This window comes from Neopelma chrysocephalum, unplaced genomic scaffold (assembly GCF_003984885.1).
Source record: "Neopelma chrysocephalum unplaced genomic scaffold, ASM398488v2 Primary Assembly neopelma1_105, whole genome shotgun sequence".
In the NCBI taxonomy this organism is placed as follows: Eukaryota; Metazoa; Chordata; class Aves; order Passeriformes; family Pipridae; genus Neopelma; species Neopelma chrysocephalum.
The window spans coordinates 26963-53397 of record NW_020897769.1 but is presented as its reverse complement, the minus strand read 5'-3'; the positions used below and the strand labels follow the sequence as shown (position 1 = coordinate 53397).

Below are 26435 nucleotides of genomic sequence, written 5' to 3'. Positions count from 1 at the left end.
TGCATGGCAGGGGAAGATGAGCCTGGTCCTTGTGGCATTTAGTTGAATTGAAGGAAAGGAGCCACGGGGTTTTTATCTCTGTTTGCAATGATCTCTAAGAATTTTAGCATTTAGTTGAAGGTTTCACCCAGAAACCAATCAGGTAGAGGAAGAAGTCTGCTCTGCTGCTAACTCCACTCCTTTTTAAGTCTTTGCCTTTGCCCAAGGGGAGAAAGAAAATGTCAAAAAGCTGTTTCACGTTGGGATAAACTCTCACAGGAAAGGCAAGGAGGGGTGAGAGGAAATCAAGCCAGTGTTTACCCTCTCTGAGTGTGTGTCTTTGAGTAGTTTTTACCACTCAGCAGTGTACCACTAAACAATCACATGCGTGTTGATTTTGCTCAGTTCTCAAGCTGAAAAGATCCCACACACCCCTGACCATCAGCCCTGCAAATCTGGGCTGCTTCTGCTCACACCAGATGGAGTTGTTCGCCCTTGGGCATAATCACCTTCAAGGAGAGCTTTTCTCAGCTGCTGTTTGCCCCACCTGTCAGCCCCAGCACCCTCAGCTCCTGCCCCTGAAGGCTGGAACAGCCAGACTTCTTGCTGTGGGATGGGGGGCTGCAGCACATGGATAACCATCACCTCACACCCCAAAGGGCTGCAGAGCATCAGCCACGACTCCTGTACTCCCATCCTGAAGGGTCAGAAGGGGTTTACACTTTATCTCATCAGGAACTGGTGAGATAGAGAGGCTGGGAGAGAGAACAAACTGTGAAAATCAATGGCAGGTTCCTGGCAGAGCTCTTGCTTCACTCCTGGGCTTAGGGGATGGAAGGCTTGGTCCTGAACCAGCACCCACCCTCTGCATCGTCTTGCATGGGCTTTACAGTGTAATCTGCATTCTGGCTCACAGCTCAGGTGCTGGAGAAATTCCCTGGGTCCCAGTGAGACCCAAAAGAAAAGCCTGGTTAAGCTCTGTGTTGTTGCAATGCAAGAGTTGTAATTAATTTTATTGTAGAAAGCTTTGGTTTACAGCCAGATGATTCTGCCAGGCCTTGATGCAATCTCTGAAAGCAAACAGGTTATGGCCAGTCCTGTTTCTCACGTCCAGTTACTCTCCCCCACATTCCTTCACAGAAGTGATAGGATTTGGGCAGATACTCTCAGACAAAAATATGTGTTTGCCTCTCTCAATTTTAAGTGTAGCAAAACTGCACAGCAGAACAATGTTGGCACCTTCCTGTTTCTATAAAAAGGCAAATGCTTGTGTCTCCTTCCCGCAGGCAATTCTTGAGCTGAGCTAAAAGAGAAATCTTTACATGCTTACTAAAGTACTAAGTTACAGAGGCCATAAAATAGTCAAATTAACCTTATTTTGTTGAAAAATCAACAAAAAGAATGAAAGAAGGGCTAATGCAGCAGAATCATGGTATCCCCAGAGCACACAATAAAAACTTGGTGCTTCGCCCCATCAGGGATAACACTGCCATCCAAAAAAACTGGGAAGCCCTGAGACCACAGCCATTAATACTGGACAGGATGCTATTAAACTATCCAGTGCAGGAAATTTGATCGAAATTGAATATGTTCTGACTAATGTAATTGCACATACACACGACACGGATTTCACATTGACTTTACACTTTTATATTGGCTCTTACGCAGAGGAAGAGAGGACACTCAGTCCAGCACAAAGCTTCCCAGAGAAGTTAGTGTGTTGTTTAAAGAATTTGAATGAGTAAATTTCTCTAGAAGAGATGCTTCTACTGCAGGAGTAGCAGTGGAACAGCCAAGATCACGAAACCATAGAGTATGTGAAGTGGAAGCTTTTAAACTGCTTTAAGTTCCCCTGCACTCTTAATACAGATTTGCAAAGTCACTGCTTTGTAAGGACCTGTGATCATTCTGCACAGGAAGAGAGGGCAATAACCTTTTCCAGATGGAGCTCTGGAAGTGCCTTTAATTGGCAGTTTTACAGTTTTCTGGTTTTACAGAAAACCAGTTCAGAGTAATTTAAAGCTTTAGGCTGCAGGGCTGCTTTTTGGAGGCACTTACTGACTTGATTGCTCTGAAGTAAACTATGTGTTTGGAGGAAGAGATGTTTGGGAAAATATTAAACTATGTTTGCAAACAGTGAAATATTTGAGTCCTTGTTTTGCTCTCATAGTCCAAACAGTGGCTTTGAGGTTTGGGGAGAAGTCAGTTTTGAAGTAGCAAAGTTTAGAGCTGAAAGGTTTTTGTGTCTTGTCAAGATGGGCCCACAACTGCAGGTACAAAAGAGAAACTCGGAAACCAGGTGTTGGTGGTTGTTATTACTGGTAAGGAGACTGCTTGCATGAAACAAAAGCAAGCTTGGTATCTGCAAATGGGTAATAATCTTAAAACTGGGATCATGGAATCACAGAATGGTTTGGGTTGGAAGAGATCTTAAAGGTTCTCTAGTTCCAACCCCCTGCCATGGGCAGGGACACCTTCCACTATCCCAGGTTGCTCCAAGCCCCGTCCAACCTGGCCTTGAACACTTCCAGGGATGGGGCAGCCACAGCTCCTCCAGACAACCTGTGCCAGGGCCTCCCCACCCTCACAGCCAAGAATTTCTTCTTAATATCCAATCTAAATCTCCTGTCATTCAACTTAAAACCACTCCTCCTTGTCTCCACTCTCTGCCTGCGTACAAAATCAGTCTTCCTCTTTTTTATAAGCTCCCTTTAGGTATTAAAAGGCTGCAATAATGTCTCCCCAGCCTCTTCTCTTCTGCCTGAACTGCCCCAGCTCTCCTAGCCTAGGATGCCACCCCAGAGTGTGGCATATGCTCTGTATATCCTTTCTGGCATCCCTCCATGGTCTTCCCAGATGGGGGCTCCTGAACTAGCAGGACTGTGGTCCTGAGGCTGGGGTGTGCCTGAACTTGTGCAGCTTGATTTCAGGATCCACCTCTGGAAAAGCAGTTCCGTGTTCAAAGCTGTGTCCAACTGTGACCTTAAATCCTGTCTGGAAATGCACTTTGTCCTTTTACTCCTGGTGCTGTGCATGGAAATTCCTTCGAGTTTTGCAGTTGGAACAGAAAAACTGGGGTGTGTGATAAAATGTTAAGTGTTACAACACACCAAGCCTCCTCCTCGCAGAGGAGTTTCATCTGGCATGGAGGGTTCTCTGCAGCTGCTTGGCAGCGTCCGCCTGCGGGACTGAAAGTGCTGGGTTTGGTTAAGGCAAAACTGGTCCCGCTGTTCCTGAGCCCCTCTGGCTGGAATGGGAGTGGGCGGGATGCTTGGCACACACACAGGCTCGCTGTGGGGGTGTGCTCGGCTTAACAGCTGCAATAGCTGCCCTCCCCGAGTCCTTACCCTGCCTGTCACTTAGTTACACAGAGTTAAAAGCGCGGGCTGAGGGGACATGACTTTTGCTCAGTTTTGTGTGCTTATTGCACGAATCCAGGGGAAGTGAGGGTGTGGTTATCCCTCACACACCTGTCTGGACAGTAAGTCAGTGTTGTTTGTTGTGGATCTTCTGTGCAGCAGCTGGGAAAGAGAAAAGTTAAGAAAGGAAAATGTGAGCGTAAAGGAACACTGTTGGATAACCGAAGTAACACTTGAATCTCATCTCAATGCTCTGGTGAGGACCTGGATTTCAAGTGAATGTCTCTTTAATTTATGGCTGCTCGTAAGGCCAGGAGCTGGTATTTGCTGCTGTGTTGAATGTGATTTAGTCGTGCTCTGGCTGGCTCTGACGGGGGAAGCATTTCTGAGTATAAACTGTAAGTAAAAATGAAATTGTTCCGTGGTCAGGCTCAGGAGGGGACTCTGCACCGACTCAACTTCACTCTTTCACTGAAACCCTTTTTCCAATCAAAATAGGAAACTCACTGCGGAAAAACAGAGGGTCAGAGAAAAACCTTAAGGCTCAGAGGTTGAAAGCTGAGAGATGTGGGACGTCCTGTACTTCTGCTGATAGCACAGGTGCTGTAGGAACCTTGGGGGCAGCTGTGGAGTTGTTGTTCCGCCTGGAGACAAGTCCTGGGGAGCTCAGCTCAGAGGCTGGAAAAGATTAAAAGCAAAACTGTAATTGTGTATAGTGAGGGAATAAACCAAAAATATAAGAATGGCTGACCTGTAGAACTCTTCAGGGTTGTTTTTTTCCCTCTTCCTCTCTCTTCTGTCCCTCCCCTGGAGTGGTCCCTTTCTCTCTGCAGAGCAGTGAGTGTCTCTGAGCTGGGGTGTGGTATTTTTAGGACTGTGTTTCTTAGCCCTCATTGCACTGTGCTCAGCTCATTCTGTATCACGTGGCAGTGCAGGGAGCCCTGGACAGAGTGGCTGCCAAGCCCTGCACGGTGTTTCCTCAGTGCTGTGCATTGGGAGTGCCAGCTGAACCAGGGTGAAGCTGCTGGGTGTGGAGCAGGGGAAGCTCTGCTGCTGTGCACCGTGACTTGGAGGAAGGAGGAGGGAGCGTGGATCTTATTTTGGGGGCTTCAGTGATCAACTGAGGGTCAAAACCTGGGAGCTGCTTCAAAAATAAATCTTGGAATGGGAGCCGAGTGCTTGCTGTCTGCCTCAGGCCACGTCCTGGTAGGTGAACACCCCAGGAGAGGAGGGCTCAGCTGTGCTCCTCCATCCTCAGTGCTCAAACCACCAGGCTGTTGCATAGAAACTGCACTGACACTCTTGACTGTGGACTCTCCAACAAGAAAGAGATACTTCTGCTGTGTTTAAAAAGGGCAGTTTTGGTTTCCTGCAAAAGTGGGTTCCTACTGGTTTTCCAGGCAGTGATGGGACTTCAGTTCAGCTCCGGAGCTCAGTGTCTCCTGGGTGGATGGGGAGCAGCCAGGCTGGGCAGCCCCAGGAGCCTGAGTCCCTGAGAAACAAAATCCATTGTGTGCTCTGGATGGCACAGGGAGCGCGGGGAGGGGCAGGGTAAGAGCCGGGCAGGAGAAGCCTCCTCCTTGTGAGCTCCCCTTGGCGAGCACTGCCCCGTGCAGTCCGGGGTGAGCAGACAGCAGCCTGATTTCATGTGCTGTGCTTTATCACCACGTTCTGTGCAGTGCCACGACACTGGCTGTTGTGTAATGGGGTGTTAATCCTGGAAGGACTCACATTCCAGTCCGGCAGACAGCAAGAAAGGGCAGGGGAATGAGGTCATTAAAGACCTGTCTCAATGAATTAGGCAGTGACAGGGGCTATTTTATTACCCAGGGGCTATTTTAAAAACAAATAGGCTCGGTTTAGTGTGTTAGTTAGCTTGTGGGGAATTTTTAATAGGCGAGAAAGCCAGTTATCATGAAATAATTTCTATCCCACCCAAATTAGTCAAACTATATTTTGTGGACCCTGAGCTGTCTCTGTATAATTAACAAGTTGTTCTGCACTTGGAATTGAAAAATTGGTTTGTGAGGGGAAGCAAGTCTATTTGCCTTGTCTTGGGAGGCCACCTGCCAAGTGAGATGCCTTGTGACTTTTTTTTTTTTTGAGGGAGATAATTAAAAAGAAAATAATAGAATCATGGAATGGGCTGGGTTAGAAGGCACCTTAAAGACCATCCACTTTGAATCCCTTCCATGGGCAGGGACACCTTCCACTGGATGCCCCAACCAGGGATTGGGCAGCCACAGCTTCTTTGGGCAACCTGTGCTAGGACCTCATCACCCTCTCAGGGAAGGATTTCTTCCTGATATCTCATCTAAACCTACTATCTTTCAATTTGAACCCATTTCCCCTTGCCCTGTCACTCCATGCTCTTGTGGAATAGCCCTTAAGAAAAAGGAATTTGCTAAAAATGCCATAGTATCAGGGTAGTTTTAAGTGTAGTTTTGCTTTATTGAAGCTGGATTACACAGTCACTAAGGGACTTCATGGTCCACTTTTGGAAGGGAGACCCGTGGCCTGGCTGAAGGAGGAGGATTTTTTCCACTGATTCCAGCAGCATCAAGATTTGCCTTAAAGTCATGACAGTCCTGATGTATGCAAAATTTATCACTGGATTTTTGCCCTGAGAAAGGAGGGAGAATGATCTGGCATTTGAAGATTTGCCTGCTTGAAATATCAAGAATAAACTGGTTCTTTGTTCTATCACTTTGCTGTGTAAGATTCTGCTGGCAGAAATCTGGCCGTGCTTACGCTTATGGGCAGATGGGTGCGAGAATGGCAGAGAGGTAGAAGAGCACTCCTGAATACTCTCCTCATTCCCATTAGTGAAGGTATTAGAGCAACATTTCTCATCACTGAACTACCATTTGATTTATTGGGACGGGAGAGGGGAGGTGTGAGTTGAGGGCGAGAAAAAGGGAGAAAGAGAGGGTGTTGAAACCACCCCTATACTACTTAGGCCACAGTAGCTTTCACTCAGAAGAACAAAGACCATGAAAAATTTGACATTTCCAAGTGTTGCTCGATACTCTTCTGTATTCCTCCTGTTGTGCTGACACCTGCAAAGCCTTGGTTTAATTTTCTGCAAATGTGTGGAATCTCATCCAATTCATGCTGCAAATGGCTTGAGGAGCACCAGCTGATCCCACTGCAGCTGGACACAGCAAGTGGGCTGCCAAGATGATGTTGTGTCATGCTCCAGAGCAGTTGTGGTGGTTAATTCTTATGGTCTAACATAGGACAACTTGTATTTGTCTTTATTGCTGTAGATAACTGAAGGAAGGGGAGATAAATCTCTGACCTGTGTCCAGAAGGAAGAGGAGACAAATTGACACAGAGGAGCTTCCAAACAGAGTAAGTTCAGATGCTCTCACCACTCCCTTTCTTGAAGGAGAAATAATATCCCTCATGTCTTCCAAACTTCAAACTATCCTGAATGGTTTCTGTAGTTTATTTCTCAACTGTAAAATGTTTTAAAGGAATTTATTTGAGCTCTGTGGCTGTAACCATAAACTTGCCAGGTTAGATAATCAGGACTCCGGGAATTAAGTCCTGAGAACACATTTTTTCATCTTTTTTAGTGTTGTTGTGCTTTTTAAAGTATTTTAAACTCTCACCAATTATTTGCAACTATTTGCAACTTCTGGGAATTCAGTTCCCCGAAATGTAACATAAAGTTCAAAGACAATAGTACCAGCCAAAATATTGTCACTTAAATTGAGATGGAGAACCATAGAAATCTAGTTTTGGATTTTTAAGGCATAAGATTTGGAGTAGATAATTAGAGTTTAGTGGCCAGAAGAAGAATGTAGGACAGAAAGATAGTCCAGCCCTTCACACATGGTGCAGACTGAGAGCCAAGCCCCGCTCTGTTACCTTACAAATCAATCAGACAAAGAAAAATGCTGGGTTTGTGACTGATCTGGGCTCTTTCCTGATAAGAATTCTGTTCAGACAAAAATATGACCCTTATATATAGGATCTTTTCAGGTTTTATAATTTTCTAGTCCACTACTTTAACATAATCTAATTTATAATCTGGGTTGTTTTGTTTTAAATAAATCAGTAATCTCATTTAAAACAAATTATATGTGTTAATGAGTGGTATCATCTCTGGACTTTAAGGGGCCTTTGTAATTTGTACAAGCCAATATTCATTTTATCTAGACAGGGAGCTATGCCTTCATCAGTGCAACTCTTCAGAGATCAGAAGTACCACGAGCTGAAAGAGCAGTGCATCCAGCAGAGACGGCTCTTCGAAGATCCTGAGTTTCCAGCCTCAGATGGATCCCTTTTCTATCAGTCAGCACCGCCAAGGAAAGTTGAATGGAAGCGCCCAAAGGTAACTGATGAATGGTTTTTCACTCCTACTGTCTCCCCCAGTAGAGACACCTCCACCCAGAGGTGTCTGAGCAAGCCTTTGTTCTGTCGTGGATGTGACACCCTCTTCCTTGGCTGTGTTTCAGTTTGGTTCTGGTGAAACCTCAGCAGCAACACCCAGGGGGAGTGGAGAGTTTTTTCCTCTGTTGATCGATATAATCTCTGATCTCTGCATGGGTATGCTGAAGTTACTGTGCATTTTGCCTTTGACTTGTGTGAAACCTCAATTACACACCAGGGATTTTGTATTCCAAATGAACAGCTATTGTCTTGTAAGCAAACAGTAATGCTTGTGTCTATTTGCTACTTTTACTGGCATCTTAACAGGGAAATATCCCCACTCTTCTGCTTGCTCCACACCAGTGCAGAGGGACAGCATCTCTGCCTGTTGTGGGGGATGCCATGAAGGGGCTGATCAGACCTGTCCAGAAAGGCTCAGGCTGTGAGCAAGGATTTCTAAATGGCTGATTTTGCAGGCTTTTAGAACCCCATGAAGAGCTGAGGGACCCTCCTTTTTAGAACCAGCCCCACATCATTTAGATCAAAAGCAGTAACATAAGACACAAATCCCCTGAAATTTTCTGTGGGGAAAACCTGCTTGTTTGTGAGGGGGGGAAAAAATAAGAATGATTCCCCCCATTAGGGGACAATTTTCCTGCCCATTGATATTAGTGTCAAAACACATCCTGCTCTTTTCCTGTGATTTCCCTGGAGTTTCTCTCCCTCTGCCAGGCTGAGGTGGGGCTGGGAGGAGGAGCTGTGTCCTGCCAAGAGGGAGGAGAAGCCTCTTGCCCTCCTGCTGTCTCAGCTGGCCCTGGGATGTCCTCAGCCACCTGTCCTGGCTAACCCCTTTCTGAGGCAAACACTGCCTCTGTGTGGTGGTCCTGCTCAGCATGGGGTGAAAATACCCGGGAATGACAGTCACTCTGCTCAATGGATATTTTGTCTGTCTCATTTTTAACTAAACCTCGGGTTTGTCTCTTTTTTTTTTCACTGACCTTGCAAAAAGTATGAAATCCCAAGGACCTCTTTGTCAGTGTTAAACAAACAGCAGTGATCCTCCAACCAGGGCAGGCATGTGGGGAAAGGGTGGATAAGCTTGCTTCAGAGGTAAACAGTGTTCTTTAGTTACTCATAAAGGAAAATAATAGTCTGATCCTTCAGAATGAGCCTTATCATGTGCTTTCCTGGTTCCCTTGCTTGACCCTGTGTTTTATAAGCCCTGGTTTTGCTTTCATCTGCATCTTCTCTTTATGAAAGGGCTGTGATTGCACCCTTATTTTCTGGAAAGACAGAGCTGGTTTGTGTTCAGTAAGACAGCACAGAAAGACACCGTGTGACAGGACTGCTGAACTGCTTCCCAAGAAACCCCCCTTGTGTCCAGGCCACAAAAGGGACACTGCTGTCTTTGATTAACTCACTGGTGTCAAAGATCAGATACGTGGCTGAAGGTGGAGAACCTGCCCCGTGTTCCTGGAAACACTATGTGCCATGAGCCCCATTCTCCATCTTCTCACCAATTTTCCGGTGTTTTCAGGTGTCTTATCACCATGCAGGTGAAAAGTCCAGGAAATAAGATGCTGTGTGCTGTAGTTATACAGCATGTAGGAATAAACAGAGCAAGTGTCTCCCCACTTCCCAAAGTGGGAAGTGTGGGATGAGCAGGTTGGTGATTTATCCACGGCACTGAGAGGGGGGCTGAGGTTTTTGCAGACAACGCAGGAGCTCTGACCTCTGCATCTGCGCCTTTACTGGAGGCAGCACCAGCTTTTGTTTGCTTCTAACTGGTGGAAAATTATATATTTTCTCAGAAGCTAAAACATCCTCCTATTTACAAACGCTGATTTGAACCCTGACACCTCCTGTGCCTCTCTACCTATCTAAGAAGATTTTACCCTCCCTTGGAAGGTAGCAGAGGGTCAGGACATGTCTGCCTGGGCACTTAGTCTGGGTTACCTTTACATATTTTGCATTAATGTTCTTTATTCCACAGGGTTTGTGGTCACAGTCCTCCAGAATATCTAACAATATCCCAGTCCTCATAAATGCTGTGGAATGAGCACCATGAAAAACTTGGCTGTCAGGTGTAAGAACACCTGGGTTAAACGCCCCTCAGAGATAACGCTCTTCATCATTTAATTCCTCTGCCTGTTCTGTAGCTGTGTTGCTGCAGTCTAACCCTGTTTTTTGGTTTGGCTGTGAACAAGACCAGAGACATCTGCTTATGTTTGGGACTTGTGTCAGAGTCCAGGGGTGCTGGCAGGGGAGGGAGGTGTCCTGGCACCGCATCAGGGGCTGAGCCGTTGCACGACCACGCACTGCAAGAACAGTTTCGGGGCATGGAGCAGAATGACAGCTCATCACACCCCGGGATACCTGCCAGGATGGGGCCTGGGGAGAACCCAGAGCTGGAGAAGAGTGGACATTAAAGGGGGATGCCATGAGATGGCATGGCAGAGTGATGTGGACTCCTAACAGTACAGTCCAGTGACATTGCTGCCTTCTGTGTGACAAAGTGTTTAGATTGTAACAGCCCCTGTGTATAGTGACACTTAACCTGGCTTGACAGGCCTCTCTCCATGCCCCCAGCTCCCTTCTAGAGTGTGGCTCTTGGTTTAATGATCCCTTTTTCAGATCTGAACATGCTTTTATTAATCCCTTCAGCCACTTCTTTCCAGCCAAAAATATGAGGTGACAGCAGTGCTCTTGCTTAATCAAAATAAGGGTCCCTGCCCACCTCTCCTCCTCACCCCTCAAGCTTTGTAGGATCCAATTATTGTTCTTCTTGAAAATATTACTTATTCTGCAAAGGTTGCTGTCATGTGCTGAAATAGTTTTGGCTTGTTCACATTTCTCTGTTATTGGTGGTTATTGACTCTTGTTCAGCTGTAGATGAGCACAAGTTGCAAAGCTCTGTGTGCTGTGACATTTGTGTTTGTACTGGAAACACTGGTGTGTGTGGAACATGCCCGAATCTGACAGGTGAGAAAATGCGTTTCAAAGAGAGATGATGAGCCTCTGCTGAGCTTTGAGGGAGCTCACACATCCTTTTATGTTCCTCAGACATTGATGGGAATACAAAGGCAGTTTCAGGTCGCAGGTTGTGCGATCCAGGCACCAGTGTCTTGCAACTTGCTTGTTCATTGTGCTTCTCTGGGATGTGTTTGTAGGAGAAAAGGGCTGTGAAGGACTCGGCCTTGCACTGAGATGAAATAAATCCTAACTGGCTTCTTTTCCTTATGTGTCTGTCACATCCTAGACCTGAACACCATGGATGTTGTTCTCCAGAGGCCAAGTAACAACCCTCATTGGGTATGTTCAGACATGCACTCCATGACTGCTTTGTTCAGGGCTACTCGAGGATTTTAGGACTTCCTGGATTACACTGGTGATCATTTTAACAGGCACTTTTTATGCTGTGATTAGCTGTGATTACACACGAATGCAGCAGCAGGGAGGCTGTTTGCCATTGTTACAAATAGCTTTATGTGCTATTAAAAGCACATTTAGCTTGTGATCTTCAGCTACAGCTCAGTATCTATGGAAAAGTTTTAAGTCAGCTGGTGTTTTGCTAAACGTACATATGTGTATGTGGTTGCAGGGCACCTTAATTTTTGTAGAAGACCTTAAGCCTTGCAGACTCAAAACTGGTATAAAAGGTCATAGGCAAAGTAGGCTCTGACCTAAGTTTAAACCCTTCACCTTAAAGAAATAGGAAAGGTATTAAGAGCTGAACTCTGGGAAGCAGTCTGCCCTTGAATATAGTCAGAGAGATTGAAGGGAAGGTTTCTGTACATATTAATCTTGTTTTCCAGCTTAAACTTGTTGAGGCAGAGACCATGTAGTCCAAGTGATGCAAACTTCTGTTTGTGTGTTGTAAGTAGATGAGGGGGGAACAACAGGTAGATGGGAAACTGTCAGAACAAAATTCTTAAATGATGGCAAAGGATTTTTTCTTTCCTCATTAAATATGTACATGATGAACTCTGTGCCCTGAGCCTCCTACAAATGGAGTCTGGCACTGCTGCATGTTCGAGCTGAGTTGTTCCAGCATCCTTGTTGCTTGATCCTGCTGAGCTGAGCTGCAGCCATCTGTCCCTCTCGTGCAGGTGTCGATCTGCAGAGGAGGAGTAGCTGCTTGCCAAGGGCTGGCTGCCACAACCCTGCAATGGAAGCAAGGACAGGCTGCTCCTGGGGAGGAAGGTGTTAAACCCACCCCAGCTGCGGGAGCTCGGGTGTTGGCACAGCTCACATGCATGTGGCAGCACAAAAACATGCTCTTCACACCCGTTGCCTTAGCAACTGCACATTCAGATGGCAGGACTGGCAGTGGGATCCTGCAGAAGATGATGCAGTTGCCATTAAGTCAAATTGTTTTCATGTTGATGGAATTAATTTTGAGCTAGGAAGGAAGGGGAGGGGTGATGGGTGCACATAAGTGATATTCCAATGAACTGCCACCCGTTTGAGATCCTGGCGTAGGCAAGTCTCCATCATGTTTTGTGTTTCTTTAAGGGTAAAATCAGTGCTGGCACTTGGCTTCTGAACCTTGTTTGGGGTTTTTTTGAGAGACTAAAAGTCCGCCTCAAGAGCTTTATTTCTTTAGTGAGAGTAGATCTAGTGGGGTAATCTGTACATCTCAGCTGCCACTGTTCTTGCATCCTGGTGATCCCCAGGCTGGAACTGTAGGGTTTACAGTGGCCCTGGGGAATCGGGATACTGAGATAAAGTGGAGGGCAAGGTCTTTCAAATCCAGTTCAAAACAAGTCTTGGCCTTACTCTGTGGCTGTAATTCTGGATCAGATGGATTAGGATTCTGCTTTCTTGTTGTCTTATTTGGTGGAATCAGTTGATTGGGACCATTTCCACCAGCAATTGGAAATGTAATGTCATGTTCAAGAGGAGTGGTTTGCCACTTGGTTTTGCACTGGAGTGATGAGACAGAGGTGGCCAGCTGTGATTTGGTACATGAGATACATGGGAATTCATTGACATTCAAAACATTATAAAGCACTTAGCAGCACCCTGGTGTGTCTTCAGTATAAGTGTCTTCAGACCAACATTTCCCAGGCTTTTAAAGTCCAGCAACACTTAACCAAAGGCAAGAACACTTAACCAATCATTGCTTGAAATGGTTCAGATAACTGGTTTTATTCACTACCAGTTACAAGGTCCTCAGTTTGTCTCCAGTTGCAATTCAGAACTGATTTTCAAGACAACTGAGGGCTGATGGCAAGTCTGGGCAGTAAAGCCCTTCCTTTAAGGGACTTGGGTGATGTGAATGACCAGGTAAGTGTGGGGTGCTAAAAGTGTAATGGAAAGTGCTGGTTTGGATGTTTTTGCTGCTCCTGGAAACAGCATAAATATAAACCATCTGCCAATATTTTGAAGGGGATATTGAAATCTAAATGTAATCTAAATAAAAGTGCTAATAGCTCAAATGCATGTAGTATATATTGCTCTACAGAGATGAAAAAAGTAACTATAGTTCTCATTCTACCAACCAGGAAAGTAAGTTGTCATAGAGAGAATCATGATAGATAGAGTCTGTCATTATTAGTGCTACCCTAATATGATACCGTAATCATTTTTAAATTAATAATAGTCTTGGCTGCTCCAAGTAATTGATATTTTTGAGGAGCAAACACATTTTGAAAAAACTGGGGGGAGGAATGGTGGCTTTTTTTTTTTTGGGGGGGGGAAATACTGAGTTGCAACTTTCCCCCAACTACACTAATAAAAATTAAATACTTCTTGAATTTTTTCTTGGAGGCAAGGAAACATTTTCCAGCTGTAAAGGGCCTTCCCTTGTTGGTTTTGTAAGGTACTTGGAACAGCATGTTCTGATGGTGTCTGGCCAAGCAATTCACTGAAAACATCATGGGCTTTGTTTTGTTTCTTTCCTTCTCACATTATTATTTTCTCCTAAGGTTTTGAGATTGGTTTTTAGTGTTTGTTTGTTCTTGTTTTAGGGTTTTTGTTGTGTTTTGTTTGTTTGTTTGTTTTGGTGTGTTTTTCTTTATTTTTTTTTTTACTGACCTTGTTCTGAGAAGAAAATGCCTTCTCCCTTTGCAAGAGAACACACTTTGACGTGTTCCTCCCCTCCCCGGCCACTCTCTGTTGCTGCTATTCCATCTTCCTCCTTGTATTATTTGCAGAAATAACAGAACCAAACTGTCCAGGCAAACCATCCAAACTGCTGCTACTTGTGGTATTGTAACTGATGATCTGGACATTCCGAGGAGAGTCATGCCGAGCTTTTCTTGCCCTTTTCTTCAGGACCTGTTTTTAGGACTCTGTCAGCATAATCTCCTTGCACAATAAATGAGTCTGAAGTGGTGAGGGTACCAGAGCATTTGAGTGTCTCTAGCTCTTCTTATGTTGATTTGCTTTGAGGGAAAGGGGTTCTTCCCTGAGGAGGAAGGAGGTTAAAGACCTAATGAGTGGTATCCTTTAGAGGCAGAAGAGTGCTCAGAGTGGGTGTTAATGGCTGTCATCGAGATGCTGTTGATGCTCTGTCTGGGATGTGCTGTGGTGTGCTGCCTCAGAAACCGGGCAGAGGGAGCTGGTAGCCAAAGGGCAGAAGGACAGACCAGAACCAGTGTGACACCCTGGCAGGTGAAGGTAGTGAGATAAATGCAGCTGTTTCATACAGTTCATTTGCCTTCTTGGCCGAGAAATAGTAAAGGTGGAGTTTTTTGGGGACTGTGTTTTGTGCGTTTCACAACTGGGAGTTCTGGTTTTTTTACAGCTGGCTAAAAAAAGGAAGAAACAAACAGGAGCATTTTTGCTCCATTAGCCATGTAAAACATGGTTGATAGCTCACAACTTCTGAAAGCAGCCTCCTGAGGAAACAGGGAAACTCTGGAGGAGTCTCCTGTGTTTAAGGCTAACACTATTATTCATCTGTTCTTGTTAGCTAATCTTTCATGGGGCCAAAACCTGTAGCACAAAAGGAAGGGCCTTTATTGCCAGAGTAGAAAAGACAGCTGCCACAAGATATCCCTTGTTGAATATAATAAAAATGCATAATAATCACTTGAGGTCACATTATGTTGATCACAGTGAAAGAGGGTGGGAGACCATCGTGGGTCAAAGTGCTCAGACTGTGGCCATTGTGCCAGTTCATGTTCAGCATGACTCTGATCCTTTCACAGTGGCTGTGACATGCTCTGCTGCAAGCCCTGCCTCAGGGGGCAGGTGTTCTGATATTGTCAGATAAACTGGAAAATGTGTGTTGACTTTCTCTGCAGGTTTGGCCTGCTATTATTCCAAAGTAACCTTTGTCACCAAAAACTCAAAATAATAATTAACAAGCTTGTCTCTGGAAATGTGTTGTGCATTGGACCCTGCAAGACTCCTGTTAACAGCAAATATTTTGAATTTGATGGCATTTTGCTAAAGAGGATTTTAAAGATGAAGCAATACAAACTTCACATCAATTATAAATTTCACCAATGTCAATCCTCAGCAAACTTAAATCTTGATTTGTTGCAATATTATTTCTGTCTGTGACAAGACCAACTCAATTGCCAATACAAATATGAAGACTATATGATGGGCAGGCATGGATGTGTTTAGATGGATTTATGTACAGGGATGTACATCCATGACACCAGACAGGGACTTGGGAGGCAGAATGGTGCAGTGGGAAGAAGGGTGAAGCAGTACTTTGGACTTGCATTGTCACCCCAGAGCAAACCTGTGGCATTTTGAAGGCAGACAGAGTCCCAGAGTCTGTGCTGTAGAATTTGAGGCATGTTACCTTTATAAGGGGAATTTAATTATTTTTTTTCTGTGCTAAGAGTAGTGATGGGAAAATAGTAACATTCCAGATGGACAGTGCAGCCATCTGCTTTTCTAGAAGATGGGTCCAAGAAGCATGGTGAAGTTGCTGGACAGAGCAGTCACCAAAGGGCTGTTGCAGATGTGTTGTTAAGCACTTTCTTTCCCAATTGTTTTGTTCCTGTAGGCAGGAAGTGAGCAGAGCTGTGTGTGGTGCCCTGAGGACTCCTCTCACATAGCCAAACAAACAAGGAGGGATCTCTTAACTCCTTTAATCCATCCCGGCAGTTATTGCTGGCAGTGCCTGGGATTCAAGCCTTGGAGGGTCACCTACAGCTGTGTGACCCCTGTCCCTGTCCCATTTTCCCAGACCAGAGTCCACAGTTCAGACCAAGGCTGAGGTGAGAGCAGTGTGCTGTGGCTCAGACACCCTCTAAATAAGAAGCCCCAAGAACTTCGCGGTATTTCATTCAGATGGGCTCCGTTTCTGTGTTTGAGAAGATCCTTCAGAAATAGGATCAGGAATTCTGCTTTGTTCTAGGATTTTGTGTCTCTCCTCACCTTTCTGCAGCGGGCTGGTGACTCCTGCCTCTGGCAATGAGCTTATCCCTGAGGAGACCTTGATTGTGCTTCTGGGTGTTAAGCAACTTGAAAAATGAAAGTGTGGGACAACACAGTGCTCCAGAAGTTGGGAAGGGACCTCCTCACTTTTTATGAGATGGGTGTGTAATTTAAGAAGTTCTACTGAGACTGAAACAGATACTGTTTCGTTCTCCTAAGGATCTTCTTTTAAGAAGCATCCTTTTGTAAACAATAGGAATTTATGAACTTAGTTTAATTCACTCTTATTGCCCTTAGTCATATAGGCTGGTGCACCTCAATATTAATATCATGGGGTTTGAGCCCTGGCCCCTTTCAAAGCCTTGGGATTTTTACTGTGCTCTATTTATCACCTTGTCTTTCCTCCAGCATTCTGAGTATGGGAGGCATCATGAAAACATTGCTTGGTATGTTTCCATCTTTGTTTCTCACTGGATAAAACATTCCTCCCAAAATATTTTGTCCTTAATGTTTTCAGCTGGGGAAGTTGTGACATATTTCTTCTGAAATTGCCAAACTGTTCTCAGAATGGAGCTGTTTGCTCACCCTTATTTTATTAATGCCATAATTTTATTTTTATTTTGCCTGGAAAATCTTGCTAAGATGGAGCTTGCCCAGAAGAAGAGATGAGCAAGGAGCTATAAAGCCTTCAGCTGTCAGCAAATGCTCACATCCAACCTCTCCAGTGCAGTCTGGTGACTGTGTGGACCCCACATGACATCAGCTTGATGGCTCAATCCCACTTCTGATGACATTTCAGAAAATTCTTTGTTCTTAGTTGTGCCCCCTGTGTTGGCTGTGTCATGGCAGGAAGGAAAAACCCCAGTGGCACCTTGCCAGCAACGCTGCCTCCCTGCTCCAGAAGCTTGTTGAGGAGCTGGGAGTCCCGTGGGTACCCTGTACCCAGCTGCATCCTTCCTCCCCCTTGTCTCGCAGGCACCAGGGTATTGTGAGGCACGAGTTCCCGCTTTTTAAGGTGATATCCTTAGGTACACTCACCCTTCCACGAGTGTTGCATTCATTTCAACATGATGAAGTGGCGGTGTTTTGGAAGTGGCAATTTTCACAACAGTGTTATTCACCCAAGACTTCCAGGAATATAATTAAGAGCAAACATTTGTAAATGACATGCATGCTTGCCAAGCAGACAGCTCTCCAGATGCCAGTATTTTGTTATCTTCTCTCTTGGCAGTTTTTCCAGTTTGTATTTCCCTCTCCCGGGTTGGATGGAGGCTTTCTTACGTTGTTGCGGCTTGTTTGCCCCCAAAGAAAAAAAATATTAAACGACCTCAATGTCATTTCTAGAACATAAACAGTGTGGTTCCAAGGCTCTGAATGTTTCTTTAAAGTTTAAAATGTCAGGTTTGATTTAGTTGGTTCCACCATCAGTAGATGAAAATTGGTTTCTCAGAGAATCAGCTCCTGTTTGCCCTGAGGCGATGTGGTGATGGGAAGGATGACATGGTAAAATTTATTTTGAGGCCGTAAAACAAAAAGCCTGAGGATCACATCCTCAGCCAGCATAAGTCTTCTTACAGTAATTGTTAGTTCATTGATTCAGTCTTCTGAAAGAATTAAATGTCTGAGTTCTCTGAAGGAAAAATTACAGCCCGAACATGCCAGTTGCAAAGGAAATTAAGGTATTGTTCTGTCAACACTTCACCAGGACTGGAAAGCACTCAAAAAATGCTTTCTGTCTGAAGAGCTTTATGCTTTTCTCATTTTATTTTCATACTTAAAGGGGTATTTGGAATTAGTAAAGTCCTGGAATTTGAGGCTTTGTAAGCAATTCCATCTTAGATTTGGAGAGTAATTTGTTTGAATTTCATGCTGTTTCCCTGTGATCTAAATGTATGCCTCCTTCAAGATTAATTCCATTTAAGGATTAAATAAATATATATATATTTTGTTGGCTAAAAAAAAGCTCTTAAAAATCCTTCACAGCCAAAAGAACCTTTTAGAACTGCTGTCTTGCCTGTATGTGGCATTGTTTCTAACTTAATCATAAAGGCTAAAACATTTTGAATTTGCATCTTTTCCGGTTTTCAGGAAATAAAATTTTCTTCCTCAGGAAAATACTCTTTCTATTCAGAGCGAATTTTATCTTCCAGATTTTATGCACTGAACTTTGGCCAGTGTTGCAGGGGTGAAAGGCCACCTTGACCTCCTCATGTGCCTCAGGAAATGGAATCTCTGCCCTTGGAGATATCCAGAAGCCATTGGGGCGTTCACTGGGCAGCCTTCCCACACATGGGGGTTGGACAAGGTGGCGTCCAGAGGTCCCCTCCAACCTCAACCATCCTGTTATCAGGGAGAGGAGAGCTGGGCCATGGGGTTTCAGTGCAGAGCATCCTGGGATGGAGTCAGTGCGGGGTCTGGGACTCCCTTTTTGGGGTGGATAATGGATGTACGTATGGTCCTCTTACTTTCATCTCTGTTTTCTCATGTTGAGGCCAATTGGTCTCGTGTGCAGTCACCCACGTGCATATATTTATATAATACCTGGTATGCACAAATCTGTACCTGCTCTTTGGGCTGGGAAGGCAGACCCTGCTGTCTTATCTTCACTTCTCAAATGCAGAATACCTTCAGCCTCTTCAGAGGCTCATAACCTCACTCCATAACTGCCACATCTGTTTCACCAGAAATAATACAGCTTTATGCAGGGGCTTATTTCACTGGCTTCAACATTTTGTGTGGGAAACTGGCCCTGAAGAAGAGCTAAACTGGCCTCATTAACTAAAAGCATGAACAGGTGAAGATGCAGGTCTGCTGGCAGTGAGTTTTGTGGTAAAATGATTCTGGGTCACATGTTTGCCACATTGGCTTCCTTTTTACCTGACAGCTGGGGCTGGCATCAGGCAGATGTGATGTTAGTGTTTAAAAAAGGAATTTGTCTGAAATGAAGCAGTGAGTTCAAATCTACATCACATTGGGAAAACCAAAAATAAGCTTGATAAATGCAGTGAAAGGGCTAAGAAACAGCATGATATAAATAAGGAAAAAAGTTTCTTCTTGTGTCTTTCCAAGCAAGAAGCCTCTTAAATGCCTGAACAATTTAAACACAGAGATGAAACTGGCTGTGCTTCAACTGGGATAAAATCATCACCAAGTAAACATTCGGACTATCCTGACAGGCTGACTCCTCCCAAGGAGCCAAAGGCTTTTCTCAGTGTATCTGTCTGACTGAATCTGCTCTAGTCTTTTTGTTTTGGGTTGAAGCAGAAGAAAATCCTGGATCATGGTAACGAAAACCTTGACAGTGAGAGATTGGAGTCACTTGCATTTGCCATCAAAGTAAGCAGAGATACCACACGTGCCATGGCAACAGACAGTTGAGTGGGAGCTGGATACTCTGGGAAAAGGCTTATCCTTTATCAGATGTCAGAGTGCCCACAAGAGAGGGAGATACCAGATAGCAAGCTCCCTAAACAGATCTGTGAGATGTGGAGGTAGTTCTCTTATTGATTCCTTCTGAAACGTGTGGAGTCGATAACAGAATGTGGGGAAGAAAAGCAAAGGTGAGAACACAGTGAAAGATACAGGGCTAGAAAGGAGAGTACCTGGCTGAAGTGTGAATTAAAGTGAATTCATGAATATAGTGGCAATACTGGCTATCATTTGGCATCTGCCAACTGCCCTTAAAAAGTTTACCCTTTAGCATATAATATAGTTCCTTAAATTGTAAAAACTTCCTGAAGTTTTGGCATAATTAGAAGGGGCTTATCAAAAAATTTTAGTCCTCTTTTTAGTCCTCTAACAGCAATCTGTGCTAGACAAAATAACCTGCATGGAGTTAAGCGTGTGCTTGATTGCTTGGCAGATATGACAACTGTGACTTTGTTTGAGAATCCTACTGTGGAAATCACTGTTGTGGGTTTTCCAGTTTCATCACTCAAAACTGAAGAAACTTATCTCATGTGCTGATAACTTTATGGCTAAATTAACATCGATCCAAGATAAGGCTTTAAAAGATATTTTAGAAATAGAAGCTGCTGTTTGTTTTCAAGATGTGTAAATAAAACCCTTTCTGGTAGTTTCTGTGAATTTATGATTCTATGACCCACTGATTTGGCTGAGTCATAAAAGTGCTTTTTATCCAGCAGTAAAGCAGATGCTGCTGTGTCAATTTTGATGCAAAAATTTTATAGCTTGGAATTTGAACTCTTAGACAAGCAGCAGATTCCCTGAAGTGGGAAGGTGGTTGGTTGTTGAGACTGGATGCAGCAGATGCTGATGTCACTGTCCTGGCTGCAGCTCAAACCCAGTCTGGACAGGGAATGTCAGGAGTGAGCTGTAGCAGAAGGCTCAAGGAATAGCCCCATGAGAAGGCTTTTTCTAGAGCTTGTGTGAATGATCTGATAAAGGTCTGATAGCATGAAAGCTCTGTGGTTCTCTTCAAGGTACTGGACATATCTCTGTGTTACTTAAAGACAAATACCCTGTATTACATGTTCTAAGACTGATCTTTGCCAGAAAGGATGTCCAGACTAGAATTTAGGAGTCCGATATGTGTCATGTTGGGACAGAGACACTCCATAGACTCTGACTTACACAGGCTCAGCAAAGTTGTGTTGTGCTTGCTAGGACAAAATTTTTATTAAAAAAAAAAAATCAAAATCCAAAATTCGATATAGCTCAAGTCATCTATTTGTTTAAGAAGCTTGAGTCTTATGCTCAGGGTTTTATACCGTTTTACAGTTCCTCTTTTTATGTTATGAAGCAAACATCTAGTCCACGATGGTGTGGCATGGATCACAATTCCAAAAGTGTATCTGGAAGGTGTCACTGGCTACTCCTTGCACTCTTATCCCAGGCATTAAATTTTTTTTTACTTTAAGGAACTAAATGGGAGAACATCTCAAGGTACTGTCTGAAAAAGATGAGGAGACTGGGAGGAGAGGATGAGGGATTTTTATCCTTAAGAAAGTGTTTGATACGAATGCCATGATTAGCAGATACTGGAAACTAGGCTGAACCCAAACCCTGCTGGATAAGGGAGGTGGAAAGGAAGAACCTGTTGCTAAAGGGGTTTGTGCTCTTTAATGTGGTGGTTTAGATTTTGGGCAAGGAAGAAGTACCTCCTTTCAAGTAAAATAAATCATCTCCCAGATTAACCTGAATTTTCACTCCAGACAATGTTTCTTAGAGGACTTGACTTCAGTTTTGCCACACAATGCCCAGTGGAATAACAAAAATAATAGGTGACTTCGCTGAAATCTGCTTAATACTCTTATTTAAACAGCATATTCCCTTCCTCATAAAAGGCATTGATGGAGAATTCCATCTGCATCAGTTACCAGCCCCCTGAGACACAGCATAAGGTCAGACTGGACAAGCCTAGGAAGGTCACGGCCACTGAGCCAAAATGATGCTTGTTATCAGGCAAAGGAAATAGCTGCCTCTCCAAACAGAGCTGGGCAGGCAGGAGCACAGACCTGGGAATTGCTTATTCTGCACTGGTCCAGTGCTGAATATTTCAGTGCAGTGGAAAAAATTGTGTGTGAGTTAATCCAACCTCCTTTTCTCATTGTTTTTATTTCCCGTCTTAGGAAACTAGTCCAAGAATTTAATAGAAAAACATGTTTTGAGGAAGCAATTAAAAAAACGTAGCTAAACAGTGGGTGGTCTTTTAGTCTGATGACCTGTGAGTGGACTTACAGGCCATGTCTGACCTCAGGCACGTTGGTGTGTGCCTGCAAGTGACATCAGGGAGTCGCTCTAAACCGACTGCCTTTGACCTTGGCCATCCCCTGTTACTTGCATTTAATGCAGAGACATTTCCCCTGCTTTGGTATGTTGCCTTTTGCAGAAATAGAGTTACACTGGCTTATACCACCTGTCTCTCAAAAGAACTGTACACTCAGTTTTTCTCTAAAATGCCTCTGACTTCTTTCCTTTATAGTAGAGAAAGAAAAAGGCCCGTTGGTCTGAGATCTCTGGCCTGCTGACATCCCTGTTTGGAGCTAATTAGCCCTCAAATAAAGGGTTAGTGCACACACAGAGGCTCATGTGCAATGAGTCTGATGTGTCTGGGGCTCTTCCCTGTGTGCTGTGTCTCCCCATTCTGTCACTGTAATATTTAATAATGATTTTGAGCTCATTTATGATTGATTTTATTAAATACAAAGGAAGGTATTTGTAATGTCCTTATTCCTGCTGCTGGGCAGCATTTTACAAGAAAACTTTGGGTTAGTGACCCAAAAACGATGTCTTTTCTGATGGAAAACAATTCCTTTTCCCCAGAAATTTAAACTTATACATTTGTAAACAATTAACATGATACTTTGAGCAAATTTTTCTCCCCAACTCATGTCACAGTTGTTGTAGCTTTGGAACAGCAGAGAATGAAGTTTCCCAGAGGTTGGAATCGCTCTGAACCATTACCTCTGTTTCTATGATGAGTAGAGAGACAGGCCTCTCTCCAGTGTTACAGCACTACGGGAGTGGCAAGGTGATGTCTGTACATTGCCCTTTGAAAGAACTCGTGTTCTGGTTCCAGGGAGTTCAGACACCTTGCTGAGAGGACATGATTGTTGCCTGAGGTGAGTCCTGCCCTAAGAATGGCATCTCTGCTTGCTGCTCATGAGGAGAAGTCACACAAATTGCAGTCCTGAGTTTAGAGAAGGGAATAGGTATGAGGGGAAGGAGACAAAGGGTGGTGTCTCATAAGTTCAGTGAGCAAAAAAAACCAAGGCAGCTCTCCTCTTAAAGTGTAATGGATGTGCTGCAGTTCTGTAGAACGTTGATCTAAAGCATCACAACCTAGAATAGTGTGGCAAGAGATGGTTTGATGTATTTGTTTGAGGGTTCTGGGAGAACAGAAAATCGTTCATTGTAGTCTTGAGTGATTCCCAGGACGTGGTGACAGAGGACTCAGGGCAGGGCTTCAGTAAACACTTTGTTATGAGGTTCAGGAAAAGGTCAGCCCCACGGCACATCATCTGAACCCTTTCCAGCCCCCGTCAGCATTCTGGATGGGAATGAGCTGTGGCGCTCCAAGGGTCAGGTGAAACCTAGAGGCAGCCAAGATACACACCATGTTGCCCAATGTTTGGGAGTTTTTCTTCCAAAACATTGATTCAGATCCTCCCCAAATACATAGGCATAGGCAGGGCAGGGCTGAAACCCATGGCCTTGGCTGAGTATTAGTCACCACTCGCCCCAAGCTGAACACGGAAAAAAACCCCCACTCTAAAAATGTCTGCGATGCATTTGGTTTTGTAATGGGATTTACTGGAGAGGGAGGAGGGGGAAGAAGCATTTCTCAATCCCCAAATAGCTGGGTTTTCTTTTATATAAGACTGGAGCACACTGGCATACTGTTCCCTGTGCTTACATACAGCTCCATTTCTTTTTAAACATTTTTGGCATTATCTCGCTCTTGGGAATGGGTGTTGCTGGACAATAGGCATAAAGTTTACAGAGGAATTACACTTCCTGAGCTCAGGGTGTACAGACAGAAGCCTGAGGGCTAAACTTGCCTTTTGTGGATTTACATGGTGTTACAGCACTGACAAAAGTCCCTTCCTGATCTCAGCAAGGGCTGTTTCAGTCGGGTCACATCCGACCTTGGGTTTCTCTGGGTGGAGGTTTCTCTGAGAACTATCCCCTGAGGGGTTACAGCTCTACCACAGGGCATGATTCGAGTTTAACACTTCTTGTTTTTCACTCCATAGGCAGACTTTTTTCAGACATAACAAGGTTACAAAGGACTTTTTGCATGCATTGGAATATCTAGCGTGGTTGGGCTCAGTTATTTGGCTTCTTAGGGGTAACTGCAAATGCCTTGGCACACAGCCTGGTCTGGAGAAGGTTTCTGTAACCATGCCAGCACAGCTGGGGTTTATTATAGGATGGACAATCTTGTCTACATCTTCAGCTACACAACCACGAGGTAAGTGCTGTCTTTGCTGCCTTCCTTTAGATGAGGTTGGTTCATAGTGAGCTGCAGCCAAAGCTGAATTTTTGCATCCATATTCATAAAGAATTGCCTTTCCCCTTGCTTCCCCCTACACTGACCTCACTCTCTACAGGAGCTGACTCAGGATATGAGGATGGGAGAAGAGAAGAAAATGGAAACAATTCTCAGCTCTGACAGAATTCAAACTGCTATAAACAATATTAAGGGAATGGTGTACTGGGTTTAAGTAGATCAGTCTGATAGAATCATGGAGAGTGCCTGTCTCCATAGGTCTTGTGTGCAAGCAGAGGTGGATTATTTTTCACATTAGGGCTGGGTTCTTTAAAAGGTGCTGGAGAAAATAAGCTCTAAATGCTACTGAATCCTTTGAAAATTTTGGTTGCAAGCAGTATTTGCTATTTTTTCTTCTTCCCTTTTCCTAAATCTCTGTTCTTCTGTCTGAGCAAGCTGACAGACCCTAATCTGTTTAAAAATCATCTTTCCCTTTTCTCAGATCTGAGAGATCTCTCATAATGTTTTACAGGGCAGGCTCATTTAATGTCTGTTAAAAAACACAGATAATTAATTAACCCTTTAAATGTCTTTCTTCCTATTTATAACCGATATTGCATAATTTTTAGTTCATAGATATTGGTAAGACATAATGTCAAGAGATGCATCTTTAGAGCTAAATGCAGCTTTCTCCTTTAGCTAAATTTCTTTAAGATTCAAAGTAGCCACAGAAACCTGAAGTTAATGCTTACAGTTAATCAGTTATTTGCTGTTTTTTCTGTGGTGCTTCTGGTCTCAAATAAAACCCATACTTTCTTTTTTCTTTTTTTCTTTTTGTCTTTTTTTTCCTTTTTTTCTTTTTTTCTTTTCTTCTTTTTTCTTTTTTCTTTTTTTTTCCTTTTTCTTTTTTCCTTTTTCTTTTTTCTTTTTTCCTTTTTTTTTCTTTTTTCCTTTTTCCTTTTTCTTTTTCCTTTTTCCTTTTTTCTTTTTGTTTTCTCTTTTTTCTTTTTTCTTTTTTCTTTTTCCTTTTTCTTTCTGCTTTTTGCTTTCTCTTTCTCTTTCTTTTTCTTTGAATTTTTCTTTGAATTTTTCTTTGAATTTTTCTTTGAATTTTCCTTTGAATTTTTCTTTGAATTTTCCTTTTTCTTTGAATTTTTCTTTTTCTTTGAATTTTTATTTTTCTTTAAATTTTTATTTTTTCTTAAGGAATCATGACAGAGCAACATAGAAACCATTTCACAGCTCCTGTGTCATGGACGTTTGTTATCTCCCATGGTTCACAATGTTTTGCAATTTCCTTTGGGGAGGTACATAGTAGCAAAAAGTTAATTTGCCATTTTCCATATTTGTACTGCAGTCCAAACATTTTTGTATCTCAGTGAAATTCCTGACTGCAATTTATCAGACCTAAGCAGATGACTGTTGGTCTGATGGTATGGATTGTGTTATAAGACTGTGTTGTGTCAGATACCCTGATATGTACCACCTTGGTTTCCTTCCAGCCTACAGTGGGACAGATCTCATGGTATAGATAGAGAGCAGTAGATGTGATATAGTTTGATTTTCCATTGCCAGTGTCTGATACATTTCTCCAAAGTATGAACATTTGGATTAATTCAAACTTCTGTAATGGTAAAATAAATGACTTGGAGCACTCTCAAACTGGCCTTGTGTCAATGGAGTCCTAGAGGAATCTCCCTTAATCTGGTATTCATTAATATTTTCATTATTACTTGCATGAGGGGCTAGGGAGGCATGTATGGGAATACTGTAAGACACAGACTGGGATAGGATTGCAAGCCACTTGACAGGGTCAAGAATTCAAACTTAGCTTGGGAAAATAACATGGAATAAATAGGGTAGAATTCAGCATCACTTCATCAATGCACCCAAGTGCAGTGCTTTGGTATTAAGTGACTTTGTGGCTCACTTAGGGAGAAAGAATGAATAGGCAGTAAGTCCACAGAACAGGATCAGAGGGTGGGTCCCAGTCTGAACACAAGTTAAATATGTGAAGTTCAAGTGAAGAAGAGAAAAATACCTCCCCCAGCTTCAGTGAGCAAGAGCATGGAGCTCTGCTCAGCACTGCCATAGCCCCACCTGGAGCACAGGGCCTGGATTTGGCCACCACGTGCCACCAGTGACACAAAACATGAAGAACCAGTTATAAAGACTAGAGAGAAGAGACTTGCTATAGGTTTGTAGCTTATCTGAGGAGTTGCTGTAGAAAGGAAAGGTAACTGTCCTCTCCATACACAGAGGGCTTGTGGAGCAGCTCAGCAATGCTCCTCTCTGCTGACTAGGGGAGGAATGTGTGGGCTTTCCCTCATGGGCTGTGTGAAGTGCAGGTTAGAGAAGCTTCAGTCACAAGTAGGTCAGGGATAGCCAATCTGGGCACTTGTTGGGACTGACCAACC

General features: G+C 43.7%; 1 protein-coding gene across 2 annotated transcripts in view; it reads left to right on the top strand.

Annotated features, from left to right (window-relative positions):
- LOC113973701 (calpain-5-like) overlaps window positions 1-26435 on the top strand; it is a 53531-nt gene that overhangs the window by 1863 nt on the left and 25233 nt on the right. The window contains exons 2-3 of one of the 2 annotated variants that reach the window (XM_027696131.1): window positions 6608-6692; window positions 7510-7680. In XM_027696131.1, coding sequence (XP_027551932.1) covers window positions 7516-7680 — 165 coding nt within the window. In that variant the 5' untranslated portion in view covers window positions 6608-6692; window positions 7510-7515. Of the gene's footprint in view, window positions 1-6607; window positions 6693-7505; window positions 7681-26435 lie in introns of both variants that reach the window. The other variant, XM_027696130.1, reaches the window with a different exon arrangement.